The sequence below is a fragment of the Galleria mellonella genome, unplaced genomic scaffold (genome assembly GCF_026898425.1).
Source record: "Galleria mellonella isolate WM207_F2 unplaced genomic scaffold, CSIRO_AGI_GalMel_v1 utg32, whole genome shotgun sequence".
Classification (NCBI taxonomy): domain Eukaryota; kingdom Metazoa; phylum Arthropoda; class Insecta; order Lepidoptera; family Pyralidae; genus Galleria; species Galleria mellonella.
Genome location: NW_026442075.1, coordinates 6607718 through 6632752, shown reverse-complemented (window position 1 = coordinate 6632752; position 25035 = coordinate 6607718). Strand labels below are relative to the sequence as shown.

Below are 25035 nucleotides of genomic sequence, written 5' to 3'. Positions count from 1 at the left end.
AGTTACCTGCCGAGATTTTTCTTAGAGACTAAAATATTGCATTCTTCAAAAAGAATGTATTCACATCTCTTCAAGGTCGACAACACACTCGTGGATCAAGTCATGCAGAATCGTATCTATATTGTGGCAAAATGTGAAGGAAATCTATAGTTACCAGTAAATAATGAATAATTAATATTTAATTGTATCAATTAGTATTGTAATTGTAATAATGATTACATTTTAATTCCGAAGATGAAATTTTAAATACGCAGTTAGTGTTATCAATTTGAAAGTTTTGAGTCGGTAAGAAATAAAAAACTCATTAAAAAATACTACAGCTCATATAATCCAAATTACACTTTCATTTCATTAACAATGATCACAAAAGTTTCATCTCTTCTGTTACGCACCGCATAGAACATTCCGTTGGCATACAACTTAAAATTTCATTATACAATTGAACATAATTATTTAAAAATAATTTACTGGAACCGTATATCATTAAATTAATTATTTACATTAAAATTCACAAATACAACTGTTATTTACATTATTTTATAAGTACACAATGTCTTAGTGATTCGCGACTAACTTATTTACAAATTCTACAATTTTATCAATCTTAAACAACATTTGGTCAATTCTTATTACAAATAAATAGATCAATTTGAAATTTTGCTAAAAATACGAGATTATTATATTCGCAAAAGTATTATAAAAGACGTAGATAGACATTTTTCATCGTAAATGTTATACATTATTGTAAACGATGTGAACTAGTTTGAGTTGATGATATACAATATTTGTTAGGATAAAATACTTTTGCAAATAAGCATAATATTATTTATGTAATAATAAACTATAAAGCGATTATAATTAATGACTAGATCATCTTAAATCTCATCATGTTGGGGACGTTTAATTAGGCTAATATAAGTCATTATTATTTATTTTGATAAGACATACCACTATGCATATAGAAACTCATTGTGCGTTTAGGATGTCACTACAACGATAATTTTTGATGTGCAACAATTTTTATTTATTTTTCTTCAATAAATATATTAACTGAAGGTACCGGAATACCGGAATTGCAACTAGTAGTATCTATTAGTTGTTGATGTTATGGGTATTGGGCTTATTGTATATAATTGTTGTTTGGAGATTGTATTTAATGTCTAACATGTAAAACTGTTATAAAATTAAAAATACAATACTAATTTCATGCAACCAGCTTTGTAACGTAAATGAAGTTTAAATATTTAAAGGCAACCGCCACAAACCTCCGAAGTGATGGAGATGGATTAATCCGTAATACTGAACTATATATGTATAAAATTAGATCATCTAAAACCATAAAACTTCTTTAAAAAATAATAAGAAGTTAAATGAATTATCTCGAGGGTTCGTAAATGCATTTATATGTATGAAAACTGCCTATCTAAATGATAGGCAGTTTTCAAACAAGCATTAAATTGTGCAAGTGAAAATTATGTACTACGTATTTATACTAAACATAATAATTAATCGTAACTTCTTCATATTGTGAATTAATTACGATAGATCGTTTTTTTTTAAGTTCTGTTCCGAGTCTTTGCTTCAGAGGCTTGCAGGTAGTATATTTTCAAAATACTTTATGTATTAATATTTATATTTTTCGAAATAATATTGAAAGTGGCAGTTATTACTAAATTACTAGGACCTTTATAGACGAGGGACTATTCTTGAAGTTTGTTTTTGTTTAAATAGTACACATAGAGTTACTGTACATATGTACAGCCATAAGTTTATAAAGTCCCAGGTCTGTGTTGGTCCATATTGTTGATAGACGTGTACCTATGACGTGTAAAAATTCGAGGTAGTTAAAAATACTAGGGAGTAAAAAGTTTAAAACACTGTTATCAAATATTAATAGTAGGAAAGTTTAAAAGGGATAAGGTAAGGTACTTTCTTTCATAGATATATTGAAGAATAAACGTTAATCTATCGATCGTATGTCTAATAATATGCTAGTTGGTGTTTTGAATACGAACGATTTAAAATATAGGAGTAAATACTTTATATCTTATCTATGTTTTTTTTTTATTCTAGATAAATAATAACTATAGATCTATAAATAAAATATCCCTTTGTAGGGTGAATTCTGATAAATCATATACGAAATTAAATAAAAATAAAAAAATCGAAATAGTTACTAATAATTTTCCATTTTATTTAAAAATAATCCTAGATTTTTTTTTAAATTCACAATCATTTTTAGAAAAAGAAGTAACATTTATAAAAAAAAGAATTGCTCATTGCAATTTTTTGTTAGCATTTAAATAATGTATGCGCCGAATATTCAGCTACCTAACAAAAAATTTGTTACTTGTGTTTTTATTAATTTTAAATCTATATCAGGCCCTTTAGGGAAAGTACATTTCAAATAGCAATATTGCTAGTAGAAAAAGAAATGAAATATGATTACATAAAGCCTAATTTACATTTCGAAATTGGTAGCAAAAGCTTATTTCATTATTTTTATGAAAAAATTATCTCAAAAACTTTCACTTTAAGGTACATTTAATAATTATATAAAATATAGATATTAAACGTACCTTAAAGAAATGCATTCAACCAGTTTCGTAATGCAAATTAAGCTGATTTCAATTCCATACAACATATATTTTACTACTAATGGTTTTACTGATATATGTAAATGTACTTTCAGGGGGTTTATTCAATACCAATACAAGTAGTTTAAGTTTCATTTTATTATTATCCAATAATTTTCTCAGTAATTAGATTGCTAATTAGATTAGATTGCTCAGTAACAGATATGTTAGCAACAGCAATAACTAATATTTTAATTCTGTTATATATAAAAATTAAGGTATCAATTGATACTATTGCAACCAGTTTAAATATATGGATGTTTTAATGTAATGTGGCTCAAAAATCTTGCAGATATCGAAGCAAACGTATTAAAATATATATTGGTATTCCCGGAATATACAGTCCTCTATTTTTGAAATCAGTTATAGGTATAAATAAGAAATATAATATAATCACAAATATAGTGAAATACTAACTTAATCTCATAAAATTTTAAATTTATTATCTCTATTTCAATGAATGCATATTTTTCTAACGTTAAAGGATACTCGTTGTCGCTATCCACTAAAATATTTTATGTGAAATTACAACTTTTATTTTCAATAATAATGAATCAACTATGTGAACGTTAAAAACCAATATTATAAAATGTAGTAATAACATACCTATTAAGAAAAATATAATAATTTAATTACCATATACGTGTCTTTGTATTGATGAAATACTCGTATGCTATCCTGTTTATTTCATTTAAGAAGGTGACTCGTGTGCAATACTAAACCGAGTATAAAAGATGAACATATTATTTAAAACTCATTTATACTTCACCAATTTATAATAACTAGAGAAGAATAACTTAGATAAGAGGAGGAAATAAATAAGAGATACTACCATAAAATAAAATTATACAAATAAATTGATCCCATCATGCGTTCTCGTACAACTACAAAATTCAGATATTTACTAAATATTATGCTCTCAAATTTTAGTTTACCTATTTACATTTTCATAAGTTATTAGGATAATAAAACTGAATTATCGAAATTTTTCGTAGTGTTTTAGGCACTATTTAGACAGCCATCAATCTTATGTCTTATACAAAGCTTTACTTAATCTAGTCTTATAAAATGTTTACATCTACATGTCAATAGGCAGGTAGTAACAATTTAATTATTACCTATATACTAAACAAAGTGTATACAGATTCATACAATGCGTGTCATAAAATCAAATCCTAAATGCATAAACTTTCACCAAAAGTTTGATCTGTAAAGTTATCTGGTAAACAATAAATTAATAGTTATCAATGCTGCTTCAATATTTTACTTTTATTCTATTCAGATTCAGATTCTTATCAACCAATAACAGCTCAATAGTTTTAAAATTCTAAAACATAATCTTTTTAGTAATATTAGGTATAGTTAAAGTAAAATTATTTTATTACTTTGTGTGTAAACGTTTAAACAATGAACCAAAATCAGTAACAACATCTAATATTTTTTTAGATAGTTTCATAATATAATACTCGATTTTTTTATTGTAATAAATGCATTACTAGTCTATGACTTGTGATCTGTAACTGGCCAACAAATATTTTTCTAAGAAAAAACTATGTCAAAGTTCTAGTATCTACATAGTTATATGAACTATGTCCTATTTCTGTAACATCCCAAAATCTATGAAAGAAGGAACATCTTGCTTCTTTTATAAATTTAAAGTAACAGAATAACTGGCAAATGTATTTATTCTCAATAAACCTTAGTAAAAACACACGAAGTTATAAAACAGTGTATTGGTTCCTTGAACTTCAGAAAAAACGTGATCAGACGTGTAATGCTCATCTAACTACACTAATGTTGATAATGTATTCAAAATATGATCTAACGTATTACCTATAGCGTCTATCAATAAAGCATTTTGTATAATCACAACAGCAAGTCCGTTCCGCCGCATTTCATTCACTATCTAACAATATCACTAGAGAACAGTCTGGCACATCCGAAACTGGGGAACAGCGAAGAAAACTACGGCTGACCTTGTCTCGCTCCGCGGCGTGGTCCTTCGGCATATCGGAAAAATCATTTCACTTTCCTCATTCACTCCGTAACTAAAAATTGTTGGCATCGTTTGATAAAGATACCAGAACCGCTCGATATTAAATAAATGAAAGAAAATTAATAGGTGAATATAATATTAATGTTTGGTTCTATCGATCACTGAATCATTCAGAGCGGTTCTAATATCGATCAGCTAATCATTAGTAAATTCGATTGTAACTTAGTATTAATCATTCGAGAGGTTTACATCTGCTTCGTAGTGAAACAATTTTACCGGCAGCCTAATTGGGGCGTAGTCGTGATAAAGGGGGGGTCAGAGGACGGGCGCCGAGTTTCGTCGAGTTCAGCACAGGAGTTCGGAGTTGGAAGGCGGTACTCAGCTAGGTAGAGGAGGCCGAGACGCGTGAGGAGCTGGGCTTGATGGCTGTGGTTGTGCAGGTGATGGTGTGTGAGCGGTTGTACTTTCGGGAGCTGAATGTGTCCGCGCAGCTGGTTGAAGTATTGGACTCGGTGGCCAAGGATGTGATGACGATGCTATTGTTCTGAAATTAATAAATATACATAATTCGCGTAAAGCAACCGACATGACAATTTCGAAAACTAATAAATGTTAAATTAATTATTAAAGTTAATTCTGCATACAGCTATAACACAGAGCATGAAATAAAAAATAAATAAATTGCTTCATTTAAATTTGTTCTTTTATAAATATTAAATAAAGTGTCGTATACGTTTTAAATTGGAGATAAAGTAATCAATAAAGGGAATATTATAATAAATGTAAATAATTTAAAAATTATTGGTTAAAATATACAAAATATTGTTTATAAGAACGGATTCATTACGTACCTTGTTATGATTTATTGAAAAAATAAAATAGTTATATTTTACTGAACTAGATGTAACTTTTACGAAAATTCATATCACTGGTTATTTGTTAAGAATTATTTTGTTTCAATCTGCTACAATTAGTATGTGTGAAACTGCCAACACTTGATTTCGTTCGATTCGCAGCTTGGGCGCCGAACAGTTACCACTAGGCCGTAAGCAGCAATTTATTTATTTGAAGTCGATATCTTTAAATGTTTTGTATAGAGGTAAAAGATGTGTCGCAAAACGTGCGTGAACGAAATGATAGTCGGAGGTTGATAGGAGAAGTTCTGGTAATAATAATAGTGGTTAGTCCTTGTGTGTTGGCAGTCGCACACATACGAGCACTAATGGTATAGGAATAAAAAAAATTTATGAAATAACCAGTAAAACAGTCATGTTAAACATAAATTATTAATGTAATCATATTATTTGAAACAGTTAATATTCGTGATACTATACTCTAATTTTATTTAAAGAAAAATAATGTTTATATGTTTTCAATACCTGGAATATGGAGCTATTGAAGATGAAGGCGGTGTAGGTACAGCAGCGGTGTCAGGATGTAGAAAGTTTCTTCTTTGTTCAGCGCGTTCCCAACATTGCTGAAGACATCGAGCTACTACATCTGGTAATGTGTTTACTTGTTCCTGGAATAAGGAAATAATCTTCATTCAGATTTGTAGTGATTTCATTAAATTATATTAATATCAATACCTTGATATTTGTTTCACTAATGAACAAGAATGATTGATATGAATATATATATATATATATATATATATATATATATATATATATATATATATATATATATATATATATATATATATATTCAATTTTAATATTTTACCTGCAAAGAAGTGAGTTTTTCTTCTAAACTAGTCAACCTCTCCTCTATAGTATCTTGTCTTGTGCTCATATCTGAAACGATCTCGTACACCGTATTCTGCGTCTGAAATAAAAAGGGGTCCTGATATCAATCGCTTTGTTGTTCTTTGTTGACTGTTGATTCTAATTTAATATTTCTGAAAAATCTGTATATGTTCAGTGTGAATGCCTGACTAATATGTTATACTTGTATGTATGAATACTGTATGTTATTTAATGTATTGTATTTTGACTAATATATGATTCTTATCTTATCTAAGTCTAAAATCTATATAATTAAAGTTTCATTTGCAGCATGCACATAAATTTTGACAAATTTTGAAAAAACTTTTTTAGAACATGCGCTAAGCGAATGGTTATGAAATTTTGAAATAAAATTCAGTAAAATAATATAAAAAATTAGTACTACTTATTGCAATCTAAGATTACAACGTACTAATTCTATTACTAACATGCTTTTGAATGACATATTAATATCATTCTTCTATTTTTAGCGATATTCACATTGAAGGAGCTATCCAATTCGCTTGTATTGTTTTCCACGCGATATATTCGCTAATAATAAATACATTTTAGTAATTCTTTCCTTATTCGATAAAGTATATTTCCATATTAGTTTTATATTAATCTTATCAAAATAGAAGGTTTGTTTAAATGCTCTTTTCTATTATGTGTGTTGAGGAGCAAAATTTACTTACTGACAGATAATCTCACAATCTAAATAAAAATATAGATATGTGTAATGTCTATAAAATATTTTATCGTTTATCGGCACGATTTATTTGTTTTAAAATAAACATAGCGAGATACTAATTATTACCAATACTAATTACTATCAATATTAAATATTTGTCACCAATAAATTCGCTATTTTTAGTGAAAAAATCTACTTATTTACACTGTAACGGCACAAGAATTCCTATTTCAATTGTTGCATCTAAGGCACAGGGAGCTATTTTCTAGCTAGTGTCATACACTAACTTGCTAAAACTATAGGTTGCATTCCTAATGTGCATGCTAAAAATCTAGATGGATGTGTCGATATTAGTGTAGCTTTAGCAGAAAATTATGATTTAATAAAATCAACATACCTTTGCCATATCTGTGATTGTATTGGCATTATCCATTAATTTCCGTTGATCCATTTTCACTTTTCGTAATCTGGAACAGTGTAAATCGGTGATAATCAAGTGTTGCTATAACAAGTGTCGAGCTATATAACTCCTGTTAACAGTAATTATAGTCTACTAGAAGTTCTCTATTAAAATTGTATATGATGATGCGACTGAAAATGATAATGTTTGTATACTTAATGTCATAGAATATAAATCGTAATTTTTAAAATGATCTCTGATTGCATGCTTTTCATTTTTTTTTATACAACTTAGAATGGCAAACAAGCTGACGGCCCACCTGGAAAGTGGTAACCGTCGCCTATAGACATGAGCAGTACCATGGACATAGCAGTACACACACATACTGTTTCGCCCATGATACCCCCCATACGTTGCCATTCCTGAGGACTCAGGTGTTATTCCTCTGTACCTAGTAAATTCACGCCATATCCCACCCTTCAAACCGAAACACAGCCATGCAAACACAACAGCTTCACGGTTGAAACACGAATGGGACAGAGGTACCCAAGAAATCGACTTTTGTACAAAGTCTCCCTCTGGTCACCCGTTTCATCCGTTCCTTTCATTCGTTCATTCGTTTCATTCCTTTCATCGTTCCGTTCATTAGGTCACCCGTCAACTTAATTCTCTATACCAACTTGCACTGGAAAAAATCTGTTGGTAATGGAATATTGAGAACTAATAAACATCTACATTATAATCCTTCCCATTACTGATCAAAAGGTTTTAAATTTTCGAATTTGGTATTCAAGATAACATTTGTAGGTCGTTACCGCATCGATCTTTTGGTTCGTAATCGGTATAGAATTGTAAATAATGCCTTGTAATTATTACTTACGCATAAATAGCTAACAAGAATTTTCTTTGATGTGTTCTAACACGTCCAGGGTGAACCCTTTTCACTAATCTTGTATGTTTATATATTAACCACGTTTCTCGTAGTACATTAGCCGCGGCATTTTTCAGCTGAAATAGTTTTATTATTATTGTATGATACCTACTTATTCTCATGTTAAAAAGCTAGAAATATGAACTAACAAATATAGTAACAAAGTGTGGTACAGTTAATAGGTACTTAGTTACATTATAGCCTATATTTTAATGAAAATTATTTATTTATCACTAGTGATTATTTAATGCATTTCTACATGTTTAAATAGTTTATAAATTAGCTTCTATTTATACAGAATTAATAAGACGTCACGGTGTTATTGCGGACAAAGTTGATACCGTGTTAGTAAGTAGCATTTGACAACATAAAAGCAAATTAATTTTATTATCACTTACTATAAAAAATATGTTTATATCAGAGTTTTTGGCTATTGCACTTTACCTTGACCACGACCTGTCACTCCTGTAACAGGCACCTTACCTTTTTTGTGAGTTGTGTTTCCATCATGAAGTTATGCACATGTTTCTCCGCTCTAGTCAATTCTAATTTTCTCGAAGCAACCGTCACTAATAATGCTGTACATCCCGCCCCCTGTTAATTAGATTAACAATAATTGTGATGAACCAATGTCGCCGTAATACTTACTCTTTTAGTAAGTTGTGTATCCATCATGAAGTTATGAACGTGCTTCTCGGCTCTAGTTAATTCTAATTTTCTTGAAACAACCGCGACTAATAACGCTGTGCATCCAGCTCCCTGTTAAGTGAATATCTTAATGTAAAACGCAAGCGAACGTGTAAAAGCATTCAAGAATATTCATTCCAATTAAAAGGCTTTATTGAAGGCTAAAAATGAAAAGAAACTATTTCGTCGGCTATGTGCTTTTTATATTATTTATTGTATCACTTTAATTTTAATTTAAGACGAAGGCAACTGAAACTAATAGCATAAACTTATTCATATTGAATACAAAGCATACTTTAATAATTGCCACATTTATTATATAAATATTTAATTGATTACGGTTTCCGTTGCCTTCGAATTTTTTATTAAATAATAGATTCTCTTTTTAATTTTATATTTAATTTAATTTGAATTTATTTCTCATAGTTACTTCGTGTCAAAAATGCAAACTTCTAGTCTATACAACAAAATGAAAAAATATGAAAATCACTTTTATTTAAATTACCAGTAGCGTATATAGTTATGTAAACAACCACAGTGCACAATTTTACAATAGCAAATTTTATAATTATTCACCCAGTTTCTTATTATAATTTGTGACACTTTATTTCCACTCGGTGCATTTTCATTTCTAATATGTGCAAAGAAATTGATTTATACGTTTACTTCCATTTAACATTAAGAACATCTATAACTTTATTTACTTATATATTTCAACATTAACACAAGTACTATTTAGGTGCATAAATTTATTGTACACTTTTGTATTAAAATAATTATAGGAAAAGTGAGCCATTTTAAAAAAAAAACAAACTTATTGTGCAATTCAGTGAAATATTCAAGTGAAGAAAGAACTAGAAATAGTAAGGAGAAATGAAGCATTCCATACTACAAAATATATAATTTCTAATAGCTGGTTTTAACAGGGAAATGGACGTAACTTTACATAAAAAATCATCGGAGACCGAACTGTAATCGAAATTATCCAAAGAAATTATTGGCTGCAATTACTACACGGATAACTAGATAACGATAAATAGATTTTTGATTGTCCTACATCGAAGATTTAGTGTGTACATTGAGTGTTAGTTACAAAGTTGTGGAACTGTTAGATACATGTGTACATAGAAAACACTTATTGCATTGACAGATATTTGAACATCGATTAATTTGCTTGGATAGAGTATTTTCACATTAATGTATACATACTAATAATTTATAACATTCAATACACCAAAACTCAGTGAGCTTAGCGCAAGATATTTAGATATGTGTAAAGCATTATAATGTCGTGTGTAAATTGTCTGTTACATTGAAATGGGTGTTGACTGACTTTTTATTGTATTTAATTTAATATAAAAATACGCAAAAACATTCCATTACAAAAGTACTGGTATGTTTTTACCTTAAAAATGATGAAAAATCTATTGAACATGTGTCAGTCAACACAAACATAAAGTTGTTTGTAAGAAACTTACCATAATGCCGGTGCTAACAGCAATACCTCTGCCGCAATATGTGTTTGGCACAATGTCACCAAAACCGACGGAGAGAAACGTAATTGCAATAAGCCACATTGCATTCAGTAGGTTAGCGTGTTCTTCGTCGTGAAACCTGAATTCGCAATAAATTTCAACTATTTACTTAATAAACCTGTCTACCTTTCCGAAGAGAACCCTACGAAAAATTAATGCCGCTTCACAAATCGTACCTATTAAATGACGTACCTATATGTTTATTGTAAGAATTTGTTGTCGAAATTAAGGAAATTAAAATAATAAAATAAAGATATAACATAAAAGTCGAGGATGTGTCCAACATTGAAGAGTTTGACTTTGATTTAAATAAAATTGTGAAATTGCTTCAATTGTTGTGAAATTACAACACATAAAATGGCTCACCTTTACTGACCTATTGCAGTGTCTCCTCTAGACAACGCAAGTCTAAAGAAAGTAAGTTTACGAACGCGAACACGAGTCGAAGTCTTGCTATGCCTAGGGGGACGACCGAAACTATATAAAGGAATGTATGAACTTTATGAATTCCACCCATAATAAAGTCCTACTGTGTGTCATACATACCACCATACCGCAGGTGAGGGTAATGCCACGGCCGCAGTATGTGTTGGGGACTATATCGCCGTAGCCAACACAGAGGAAGGTTATAGCTGTCAGCCACATTGAGTTTAGCAAATTGGCATGGTCTTCATCATGGAACCTGAGAGCCAAAATGCCCGACAAGAACCACAAGATAACCGATTGTTCTACCATAATTAACATAATTATATTTTATAGTTAGGCATAATACAATAGATTAAAAATTTGATACATTTGCAATTTAAAAACAGTTGCGTTAATGTGAATATTGTGAATAGTAATCTCACAACATCCAATAATTTTAAATTAATTTAATGATATCTACTAACGTAGCTATAATATTATACAAACCTAAACATATAGTTTGTAATCTCAAATATTTTGACATGCCTATTGAATGACAAACATTGTTCTTCTACACAGATAAATGCCGTAATAACAATAAAATATTTTTAAATACAACGTGCATTCTAAACATTTATCAGGGTCGAATATCAAACAATTATTATACTTTTAGCCATGCGTGATTTTAATTCTGATTTACCTTATGTGAATCGGATAATGATAACACAGATAATAAACATTTAAAAGATAGACACGCAGAAATATAGAAGAAAGAAACACATAGAAGTGAGAAAGATTATAGAGACATTTGCTTAACGGGAAGAGGTAACTTGTTTTGATGCATGAAAATAAGAAATGTGCCACATTTGGTGCATAGTCCTTATTTAGACGCAGAGTAGTAAGCTAATTCTAAGTGATCTGAGCCATTTTGTGCGCATATTATTGTGTATATGTGTATATATATATTACATTTTAGTGTATACTGGGCTTGCAATATTTCAAGATGCAATATCACATAGTATTTTTTTTTAGATTGTGCTAAGATAATTCTTTTTTTAAATAAAATTTTTACGATATTAATTTATATTTACAGCTTATTGCTGTCAAATTATGTGCAAATATTATATATAACCAAAAACTACAGTATCACAACAAGCGTCCTCTTTGTAGACATCACATTTATTTTAATAATCTACGTCTAACATAAACTAATATATCGACATTTAATATGGTGTTTATAATATTTTCAAAAGCCACAGTTGCGAAAATATTCAAAGTCAAACTCTTGTATTTTTTTGTGATGAATAGACCTAGCGTCACTACGTAAAATCCTCATTGAATAATTTTAAATTTAAATAATAAAAGTAAAACTAAACATAGTGAATTAAAAAAGCAAAACAAATATTATTTACAATGCCACAGTACAATAAAGCGACAGCATGCCCACTTAGGCAGTACACCGGTGAATGGTTTTTGAAACACTGGTCGAAAACATTAAGCGTAATAATAATGATAGACAAAATAAAACAATGGAAGCAATAATACTGGTGGAAGTAAACACTGAAATTATTGCAGCTTATATTGATGACCTCGTCAAATGAAAATAAAAACTTGCCGAAATTAGAATGCTCCATTTGATTTCGAGATGATGATCATCAGCTTGCTATTAATGCTATAGTTGTCACGCAAAACAATTCTGATACCACTGAAATATGTCGTATAGAGGTACTAACCTTTCACATTGTCTTAAAGTCCAGCTCGCAATTATCCATAAAGACACCATAAAAACAAGTAACACGGTGCCAGGGCAAATTGTCATAAGCGTTTTTAAGACAAATCTGTAATTAGATGTACAACAGTGAATTAGTTTCTAATTATAATTATTATAAAAATAATGGACTAATGAAAAATAGCATAAGTAGATAATATAGGAAAGTGTACTGTTTTTTTTTTTCCACACGTAGTCTTTCTTTACCCACTTGGCATTTTTATTATAACATTAGGGGCAAACGAGCATGCGGTTCACCTGATGGTAAGTAACTACCGCCGCCTATGATCACCCACAACACTACACCAGAGGCGTTGTAGGTGTGCTACCGACATTTTAAAATGGAATATGCTATTTTCAGTGAAGATTATGATGTCGTATCGGTTCAGAAAGACCGCAACTCATCCAGTTGGTTGGATTGGAACTTTTGTTTGGTGCGGGTTATACGGTAGCGAAATTAGGCAGTGAGTCGAATCGGGCGGTAAGGTGCTGATGACTTTGCAGTCTAACGGAAAGAGGTGGTACTGTGACGCTTCTGCCCATAGTTGAGAACAGTATGGAGGCTACCTTAGCCTTTTCCTACAGATGACTGCAAAACTGGACGTCGCTGGATATATGTATATATATATAATAAAAATATAAGAAATATACTATTACATCTCAATCGTACTTACAACAAGTGATTGTTTAGAAAACAGAATGTTTTAATAAATATACGTCAATTTTCGACTATAAATTATATTATCAAAAAAGTGACGGTAGTTACAATCAAAACCTGAGGAGTAATACTAGGTCCTTACATTTTTTTTTAAATATTTTAAGGGCTTTTACCTTCTTCAGGTATATCAGTCCTATTGTACCCTGAACTGATTTCTCAAACAAAACTTTATCTACCTTCCCTAGTAGGTCCTTACATATGAAATTTGCGTTTTGTCGTACTTACCACTTTGATCTGAAATACCTCCTCTTTGGTTACGAATTCCAAACTCAAATTTATAAATTTATTTAGCTTATTCTTCCTCATTATTTTTTTCTTGGCGTCGCTTATTACCGCACAATGGAAAACATGAAATATCGGTATATTTACGGGTACGAGTTCTACCGTGGCACTAGTGCTGCAGAAACAGCTCGAAGGATTAATGATATTAACGGCGCTGGTATCGCAAAAGAAAACACGGTACGTTTTTCTTTTCAACGTTTTCGTTCTGGAAATTTCGACCTTCAGAACCAACCCCGTGGACACCCGCAGACCAAAGTGAAAAATGAAGAATTACAGCTTTCTAAAATCTGGCCAAATGATTAGGGCAGATATTTATTGTCAGCAATTGCAAACCATAAGGAAGAACAAGCTGCTTAACAACCGAGATTTGTCAATCGCACTAGGTCACTGTCGCTTCATGACAACACAAGACCATACACTGCACAACAAACAACCACAAAGTTAGATGATCTACAATTGGAATGTCTGCGACAACCACCGTACTCCCCGGACCTTGCTCCAACAGGTTACTATTTTATTCGGAATTTGGACAACTTTTTACAAGGAAAAAATTCAACTCGGATGTGGCAGTCCAAACCGCCTTCAAAGAGTTTATTGATTCTCGCCCCCCATGGTTTTTTTAGTAAAGAGATCAATGAACTACCTATGAAATGGCAAAAGTACATAGATAACAATGGTGCATGCTTTTGTTATTTAAATATATTTTACAAAAAAATATTTACTTTATATTCCTCCCGTATAAAACGCCAATTTCATATGTAAGGACCTAATAATTAAAAGTGACTATGTGACAGTCTTTTATTTGTTCATTTATTGATTGCACCACTCTACTTTAAAAACTATACAGTTCTATAAAATAACCTTTTGAATTATTACTATTCTTTTTTACTAAAAAAAAATAACTGAAAGATTACTTAATATATATATATATATATATATATATATATATATATATATATATATATATATATATATATATATATATATATATATATACTAAAAATAAATATTATATAACCAGTATAATAAGATCTAATAAAAAAATTTAATATATATGAAATAAAAATTGATAAAATAATATTAATTGATAATATAATAATAATAAAATAAATAAATAAATAATATATTATTTGATGATTATAATATTTTGATGGCATTACATTAAGGCCACAAAGCGGCTTGCTTTGCCATTTAAAGTCATATACTGTTTAAAGTAAATACATTACCTAGTATTAAAATTAATTCTGTTTAAAGCTCCTATACTTCTCGAAGAAGCATCTGTGAACAGTTTACTGTGGAGTAGCATAACCCTGCATATGAGATAAAGCCGAAAGAACATCGGCAAAGATAGCGTAACATCGTAGGGAACCTGAAATTAGAAAAATAAGGTTAGTTTAATAAAATGTAACAATTATACTTGCACAACTAGTTGTGTTTAAAACAAATTTCCAATGAGTGCAATGAAGAGACCTTAAGGCACACAAATAATAAACTAATCATATTATAAATTTTGATGTCATCTATTACTTCCAAGTGATGCCAGCAAAATACTTTGTATTGTGATATATTTTGTTCAAATTAGATTAAATTTTTTTCTCAGCTTCCTATGCCTAGTAGCATTTGGGTTGACCAGAAGATCTCTATTACAGATTAGTTCATTTTGCTCACATTATTTCTAATAGTAATTATTGCTGTTTGTATGAGTATAATAAAGAATATATATAAAAATTCCAAACATTCTATCAATTAATGGAATCAATTAATAATGAAGGTACTATTATCAGTTATTTAAAAATTTTCATTGAATTTATATTAAATATTTGGAAGTAGCAAGACACTAATACAAAAATTTTAAAATTTTTTAAATAATACGTAACGTGAAAATTTTTCAAAATATAGTTTCTTCTATATTTTAATTAGGTCAATATAATAATAATATACCTGACATATAGATATACTTGTACCACCACTTATTTTGTTTTTATGTTATATATGTTATTCTTTTTATAAATCTGGTGGCATAATTGAAGAATTATTAACAGAATCAATAATAGCATAAAATTGATTAACAATTGCATTTTTAATATATTCAACATAAAATTATGCATGATGTTTTGTGATTCAGCATTAATCACATATAACAGGCGCATGTCAACGCATACGATCAACAGGACATGTACAATTTAAAAATCGAATTTAAAAATAAATAACACACATGTGCTTACACTAATCTTATTCCCAGGATTGGCGTAACACGTGCTCTGCATTAACGACTGTTTCATTCCAGTTTACAGTCACTCGAAATGTAGTTTTCTCTACGTGATGTGTTAAGTGTAATAGAGTTTAACGTTTTCACTAGCACGTCATATTTGGAAATGAACACATAGGTGGTAGCTAAATTATGTTCTTGGTGATTACATTATATTTGATTATTTTATATTTATGTTACTTAGAAATTATTGATTAAGTATTCTGTTATTTTTTTATTTTCATAAACATTACATTTAATTTATACTCTGGGCGTTAGCCTTAGAACAAATGTCGCTACTGATGCTTTGCATACCAATTTTATTTCAGGCGAACTCAAAAAATTTACTTAAATTCTAACTGAAATTCGATAAAGAGCTCGTTTATAAGATTGATAGAATGACAAAAACAACATTACACGTAATCTTTAAAAAATGCTTGGTTTTTTATTATTTTTGTTTTTGTATAAACTTTGTTCAGTAATAGCTTTATTTTCATATACAATAAGTTACTTGCATCATCTGCCGTTATCTGAGTCTGTGCTAGCGATGTATGAGAAATACTACATTTATTTCTTATATATTTACTTTTAAAAATATGTATCACCCACATAGAACATACATATACGACACAGATTCAAGACACATTTAATTTCAACACACTTCCAATTGCATGCTCAAGACAAGGACTCTAACATCACTTAAAACTTATAACACTTGAACTTATTCAATACAGACCTGAATTTGCTTATACATTGTGGCCTAAGGAGAAAATTTAAAAATAAATATCAGTTCGCAAATTAAGAAATATAATGCCAATACATTTTCATACGCATATAAGAGATGCAAACGATAATAAGATAGCGATATTCGTGCATAGATAACTGTCTAAACATTATGTACAGTATATAATTTTAATTATGAAGATATTAGATTAAATGAAAATGATAAAATTCAACAAATTATTTTATATCCTGTGGATCTGTTTGTATGAACCAGTACATAAAGTATTCTATCCGATAAATTAGGATATATCCTTCCCATGTACAAAATTTCATTCAAATCTGTCCAGTAGTTTACACGTGAAAGAGTAACAAACATCCATCCATCCATCATTACAAACTTTCGCATTCATTATATTATAATAGAATACAGACGACGCGACGTAAAATAATTAAAAAAAAAATATTGAGACTATTAAAAGCAGAAGTAGAATTGAACCGATTTTAATAGTGCCTACGTAATTTAACTAAATTGGCGATCGATATTTTAAAGATTTCCTTAATTATATTTTTAATTATTTATAATTAATAATCAACTTTGAAAACAGGTACTTATGAAATTGATATTTTATTATTTTATAAGTATCTATAAAACTGTAACAGTGTAAATTAATTCAAATATTAATCTAAAAAGCTATTTTATCTTGAATAGTTATTTATGTTATAATTATAATAAAAAAATATAACGTTATAAATATTACTACATAATTTACAACAATATTATTAAAACAGATATTTTGTACTGCATTATCTCGCCTCAAACTAAAGAGCTTTTTCTATAATAAAAGCTCTTAATAAACTAGATGTTTATTTAAATGCATTTCTGAGAAATATGTACCTACAATGAATAACAGAAAATGCCCATATCGACACTAAATAAATATATATATGAATGCAAAATAACAATTTTTATATAATGCGAGATTCGAACCCGCAAACATCTTGATTTAGACTAGTATGTTAAATCAAAATACTACCAATGTTGTTAATTTTTATATCTTAAATAAGAATTCTACTATAAATAATATAAAGCTTATAATTATACAAGCAACGGTATCTCCCAACATTATCCATATTAACACGAATTATGTTTGAATGTATTGAAAATTTACTTACAACTTCTACGCCTATAACACCACCCTTGTTGGCTAATTTTGTGGTCCAAGTGAAGGTATACTGCCCAGGGATAGGGTGGACAGCACAGATAGCGAGTTCTAAAGCAATTTGTGCTATCCGCTGCCATGTCATTGCTATCCTCCAGTCATCGGCGCAGTTGTCTATCATAAATAACTGGAATTAAAAAAATATATTTATGTTTACATGCATTCTTTATTAATTACGGGTATTTTTACACGGAATTTATTCTCATACGCTAAAACATTAATTGTCGCGTAAAGGTTTAAGGTGAGTTTTCTACCACGAACGCACAAGTTGTGGAATGAGCTCCCTGTCGAGATTCTTCCCAGACTACAGTATGGGACTCTTCAAAGAGTGTATTAAAGTTTCTTCAGGGCCGGCAACGCACACGTGTCTCAAGTGTTACAGGCGTCTATATGTTACAATGATCGTTTACTATCAGCCGGACTGTATGCTAGTTTGCCACTTTCATGGTATAAAAAAGGAAATTATTTTATTTTAATTGAATTTTAATCAATGCTGATTTCAATATTTTTAACATAAAATATTTTATATTCCGTCTTGTGTAAGTCTATGCAAATTTACTACTTTCATGAAATAAAAAAATATAGTATTAATTACTTCGAATGTAGGCAGGTTAATCACGCGATGTAAAAGATACTTTTTGTACTCGTTTTATCCAAGAAATAATAAAAAAAATATTTGACTAAGAAAATTGAATGGTACAGTATCAATAAGATACAGACATGCAAAATTCAACTCATAACGAGATGATCATATCCTTTACAAAAATTAGAAGTCAAAACATCCGTCTTTCGATATAATAGCTTTAGGCATCTGGTCATAAACTCCAGCGTATACACACCTAACTCCCTGATTTAATAGATTATATTCATTCATTATTAATACTTTTCCTTTCGACAGCATAAATAAATATAGTAATTCACGTGTTAAGTCAGAATATAACCTACCCGTATACCAAATTTCATTCAAATCCGTTTAGTAGTTTTTGCGTGAAAGAGTAAGAAAAATCCATCTATCTACCCAGTGATCGTTAGAAACTTTTTCGTTTATTTTATTAATAGAATATATACTACAGTGATATTAAAACTTTATTTACCTGTACTTCTAAAGCGTGATAAGCGACGATTAGGCCAAGTAAAATCACAGTCGACATTGATATAAGCGTCTTTAACGCTTGCGAATATATGGATGCCTAAAACATAAAAAAAAAATATTACAAATGCGGTAAAATTATAGAAATTTTATTGTTAAAAATGCTTATAATAAATTTATTTGAATAAACATTATTTTTATTCTTAATAGAATAAATTACATGGCAAAATCAGTTACTTTGATTTAAAAACCAAACTACTGAATCGATTTTGATGAAATATCTATAGGACCAATACAAAAGCATATCCTTTCAAGGAAAAAAATAATAAAAGACGGAGAGTTCTGAGTTAATTAATATCAAAAAAACCAATTTCTTAATTCGAATTAATTCGATTCTCATCCACTCCTTCTTTTGTACTAGGTTAAAAATAACAAACAAATATTTTACAATTACGTTTACAATTTTGTATATGCAGTATTTGGACAGTCTTTTTTTACCTTAGTATAAACACCAGCACTTGAAAGTTCGTTTTCTATAACCATTATTATTATACCAAACATTCCCATTACTAAGGCGTAGTCACTTATTCGTTTTCTTTTTTCAAATAACGCCTTTCTTCTACCTAGTCTGAAAACAAACAGAAGAACATCATGAAATATTAATGATTTTTACAAATTTTATTAATCATTAAACAAATAATAATTAAGATAACAAGACCGTGGAAAAATGCATTCCTTAGATAGATAACTCTCGTGTAGTTTCACGTTATTACTTGTAATAAGGCTATTAATTAATTCAGTCACAAAAGATGGAAACATGCAGTGTCAGTTCCAGACGCATGAAGATTATTAATGAAATGGGCCGAGTTAATAAGGAAATTATTAATAATTTCCTTATTGGAATTCGACCTGGCATAAATTATATTTTTTGGATGTTTTTATCCATTGAAAAAAAAAATACCCGTATTATTACAATACAATCTTGTGATGAAAATTAAACTCAATTCAAGCCTAGTGTTTTTTTTTCTTTACTAAATCAAAGCAGAAAGTGAATTCCACACTGAATATAAAAAATATTTAAACTGATATTGAAGTGAAATGCACTTAACTATACGTATCATTCTAAAAACGAACAAAATCGATGCGACCCTGTTGCAAGTTATTTACGTTCGTCCAAGGCTGTATTAAAACAGCCAGTCATTATTAAAAGGTTTCAAAGCTTGGTTTTAGTCGTAGATGGATGAAATTTTTAAGACAGTGGAATTGATTGAACCAATAAATCATCAATAAAATAGAATAATAATGAGTACATTTGTTTGTGAAAAAATATCAAATGAGATTATGAAGGCATATGACGAGAATATTTAATAAAATATAATAAATAGAAAATATTTGATTTCACAACGCAGTTTTGCATAGTTGTAGTTTTAAATTTGCAATTAAATTTTTCTTCGCAATAAGCAATTTTTATTCCATTTTTGCTACATAAACAAAACAGCTTCATTCGATACAAAATAATACTATATTACGACAAGATCAGCTACAAATAAAAACGGAGAATCTTAACGTTTGGGAGTTGCTTAAAAATTTATCAGATTATTAAAACAAGTTTATTAATTCCCCTTAAAATTTATAAATTACGCATTCTTTATATACCATATTTCTGGTAAATGCTATAAGCCTTTGCAATTCTTCTTTCACAAAAACAAATTCCACATGCATTGTTTAGAAATTCTAGCCTCATTTATACTGACATTTCTGATATTACCTACAAGTATCTAATGATATCAGGAAGAATTCCTTAGTAAACATTTTTATTAAGAAGTTTATTTTGAACTATTGATTTATCGAATACGAATTATATGCCCACGTAGCTATTAAACTAACATATTATCATTTAAATCTTTTATGCTTTGTCTCATTATATGGGGTTAGCATAACATGTTTGTTTGTCTATAAACTTGAAGTATTATTTGTTTATTAAATTTACATATTTTTTTTTATAAACAAAAAATATTACAATGCAATACAAAGTTACATATTTATTTCAGAATGTAATAATTGTACTCGTATATAGAATCGTATTTGTAAAGAATTTGGTATTAAAATTTTTTTTAATTTGCGTTTTATCGTGATTAAATTGCACTTGCTACACTTCTAATATTAAAAATAACGTTATTGTAATAGGCATAAATATTTATTTATTTATTTAATCATCATGCAAATATATATAAAAAACAAGAAATTTTAGTACCACTAAAACCTTTCGGGCTTGTTTGTGATATTACATGAACATGAACATTTTATTCTTTTGTAGTAAGAATTGACTAAATTACATTTTGTGATGGAGTAGACATTAATATTTTGCTGTATAGCAATTATGTAAATATATTGGGTAGACTTTCGAAAACACCGTCAGGTCTTCTCATTGTCTCTACTATAGTCTAAAAACAAAAGTTTATAATCAATGCATCCTACCTGTGATACAATGCCAAAATGTGGGCACTGACGAGCTATCAGAGTAGGTCACTAATTAAAAGTCGCTCAGCGAGCGTTAGAAAGAGCTATGCTTAAAGTTTCTTTGAGGGATCTAACCCGAAATGTAATAATTGACCAAATAATCAAATTTACCAACATAGCTCAATGAATTTGCAAATTGACGTAGAAATAGACTAGTCACATCTGTCGTAGAACTAATAACCGTTAGAGCAAACACGTCAATGAAAACCGTAAATCAGCAAGCGTAGTGTTAGACGACTGGTGGTTAGGTTAGATTAGGTGGAGCGACGACTTGCGTAGGGTTGCGGGTAATAACTGACAGCAAAGAGATTATACTCAATGGCGTGCTTTGGGAGAGGCCTACATTCAGCAGTATATATAGTATTCTCATAATAGTATTCTCACATACTGACAGACAGGCAATACAATCACAAAAAGACTAGAAAATAATTGCACTTGTGTGCATATAATGTAAATGTGTGCAAGGTGACAGAGCTGAATTTATATGGTAATGAAGTTAGAAAAATACTTGAGAGATTTGATTGATTTGAGAGATTGCAAAAATTTTTGCTAATTATAATTAAGTAATATAAATATATATATAAATATATGCTTCGAGCGATGTCAGCTTCGAGCTCATATTATGTATAAATGTGATACTTATCTATCTCGCTCTAGCGTATAAGTTATTATGTTTCTTCTCTTTTACATTGCCAGTCATATACATTTTATAATGTATATGACGGGATTCAATAATATTCTGCTGCAAAACCTAATATGGTTTATGTTTTATATAGGCTGAATCGTACGTAACCAGTCGATGTCAAGAAAATGAACAAATATGTCATACTAATATTTCTGTTTTCTGCTAAAATTGCTTTGATTATCACATCTATGGTGAAACTTCAAGGCTCGAACTGATGTTGTTTCGGGTTTTAGCGCTTGTCAAGTGAAGTATCTATGTTTTATATAGTTTGCGATCAAGAGCTTTAGTTCTAGTGTCTAAATTATAGTCACAATATGAAAACCTATTTATCATTTATTTGGCTTTTTCACCATTTGTAGTTATTTAATTGCGGTTACGTTATCTTATATAGTTGTTTATTGGTTCTCAGCCATAGATTATAGATTTAGTCTAATGTCCGTGCCGTTCCGTAGGACTGTTCCTGGTGCCAACTCCACTGTACCACGTCTTTGCAAGCTGTTGAATGATTGCAAGCAACACTTGGATATTCAACAGTTAATTTAAATAGCTAAAAAACTTATGCCATGCTGTTTAAAATGATTGTACACTAAGTATAAATAGACGGTAATTTAAATATTAAATCTTATCAGTTTTGAATAATTTTAGAAAACCGTAAATCAGCAAGCGTATAACCTTATATAGTATTATATAGTAGACCCTAAAATTAATGTAAATGTGTAATTTATTGACTATTATTTTCATTTGCTTTATTATAAAACTGTTAATAAAATTATTGATTATTGAAAATTTTTATAAAATAATAATTATAACAATTACATTAATACAAAAAAAATATGGCAGATTCACCGCTATATGAGATCTTAAATATATAATTTATTCAAAAATATTTGAAATTGTTTTTGGAAGTTAACTGACAATGCAGATATTATTGGAGAAACACAAATAGAGTTTGTAAGACGATTTAGTTAATTTTTGAAATAAGATATTATGCCCAGCCTTTACTATAATTAAAACAGCTATAAGTACACAATCTCATATATTGATGTCTAGACGATTCTAATAATATACATAATCTCTAAGTAATATAATAGGAAAATTGTGTTGGATGAGATGGCATTTATGAATTCTGATTATAAAACGAATAAAATTATTGGAATACAATTACATCAAAAAAAATCGATTCACCGCTACATGAGATCTTAAATATATAATTTATTCAAAAATTTTTTAAATTGTTTTTGGAAGTTAACTAACAATGCAGACATTATTGGAGAAATAACAAAATACACAAATAAATAAGAGTTTGTAAGACGATTCAGTTTATTTTTTAAATAAGATATTATGCCCAGCCTTTACTATAATTAAAACAGCTATAAGTACACAATCTCATATATTGATGTCTAGACGATTCTAATAATATACATAATCTCTAATATAATAGGAAAATTGTGTTGGATGAGATGGCATTTATGAATTCTGATCTCGAAGGAATACACTCATCGACTTTTGGCTAAGGATTGGTCTCAGCTTTATTACATAGTATATTAGTTTTATATAACCCACGGGGGTAATGAAAGCGGCGGTTGGACTATCAATAAAAACAATTAACTATATCGCAATAAATTACGATGTGTTCTTATTTTAAATACTAAAATCTTTACGAATATTATACATATAAACATGAGTTTGTTTCTTGCTTTGTTGTCTATTTTTTATAACACATCTTTGTATACACGTACTATAGGAGAAGGAGAAGGATATAGACAATTTTTCTATCCTGGTAACAAAATTATTGCGGTCACGTGTATGAAATATCACGTAAAAGCTAATATTTCATAATTAAATATATAAAAGTAAACCTATGTTTTTCATTTTATTTAAAAGCTATGTTTTTCATTTCATTCTTTTAAACGATTGCAAAAATTCTTACCATTTAAGACAAGGCTTACTTTGGCACAAGCTCTACTGTTATCTCTTCTTGATTATGCCGACATATCCTACCTTGATGCAACTGAAGAGCTTTTAAACAAATTAGAGAGATTACAGAATTTGTGTATACGTTTCATATATGGTCTGCGTAAATATGATCATGTCTCCGCTTATAGAACAAAATTGAATTGGCTGCCAATTCGAAGGCGTCGAGACTTTCATATAATGTCGTTTTTATATTCCGTTCTATATAACCCTACTTTTCCCTCCTATCTTCGTGAACGTTTTGATTTTCTAGTTCCCCATGACGTGTCCTCCCGTTCGACGAAATCTCTTATCCTCAAACTCCCTTCACACTCATCTACGCGCTATAGTGGATCTTTTACCGTCCATGCTGCTAGATTGTGGAATTCTCTTCCCATATCTATCCGTGAGAGTCAATCCCTAAATATTTTTAAGAGTAGACTTAAAGAGCATCTTCTATCTCTATGAACATATATTTATTTATCTATATGTGTAGGTATATTGTGTGTATATGTGTATGTATATGTAGGTTTATGCATAGATGTAGGTATATATTTATGTATATGTATGTGTGTATTTGTACTATATAATATAATCTAATTAATTTAATTTTGGCTATTTAAAAATTGTACACTGCTGTATCCGCTGACATTGATGCTCCTTTCCACTTTGGGTTTGCTGGAAGAAAACTCTATCAGAGTTAAGCTCGCCTTTGTACTTTTGTTTACCTCTGTCATATTTTTATAACTAATGTGTACAATAAAGTATTAAACCGAAACAT

General features: G+C 29.4%; 1 protein-coding gene across 13 annotated transcripts in view; it reads right to left on the bottom strand.

The window, feature by feature from the left end:
- Positions 1-304: 304 nt before the first annotated feature.
- LOC113510608 (small conductance calcium-activated potassium channel protein) overlaps positions 305-25035 on the bottom strand; it is a 266010-nt gene continuing 241279 nt past the window's right edge. For 4 of the 13 annotated variants that reach the window (XM_052896244.1, XM_052896242.1, XM_052896251.1 and 1 more), the window contains 13 exons: positions 19595-19724; positions 19101-19196; positions 17960-18133; positions 16800-16823; positions 15042-15184; positions 12781-12885; positions 10586-10721; positions 8904-9014; positions 8370-8497; positions 7487-7556; positions 6358-6477; positions 6012-6154; positions 305-5176 (listed from right to left, as the gene is read on the bottom strand). In XM_052896244.1, coding sequence (XP_052752204.1) covers positions 5011-5176; positions 6012-6154; positions 6358-6477; positions 7487-7556; positions 8370-8497; positions 8904-9014; positions 10586-10721; positions 12781-12885; positions 15042-15184; positions 16800-16823; positions 17960-18133; positions 19101-19196; positions 19595-19724 — 1546 coding nt within the window. In that variant the 3' untranslated portion in view covers positions 305-5010. Of the gene's footprint in view, positions 5177-6011; positions 6155-6357; positions 6478-7486; positions 7557-8369; positions 8498-8903; positions 9015-9068; positions 9180-10585; positions 10722-11188; positions 11325-12780; positions 12886-15041; positions 15185-16799; positions 16824-17959; positions 18134-19100; positions 19197-19594; positions 19725-25035 lie in introns of all 13 variants that reach the window. The other 9 variants (XM_052896245.1, XM_052896243.1, XM_052896247.1 and 6 more) reach the window with 9 other exon arrangements.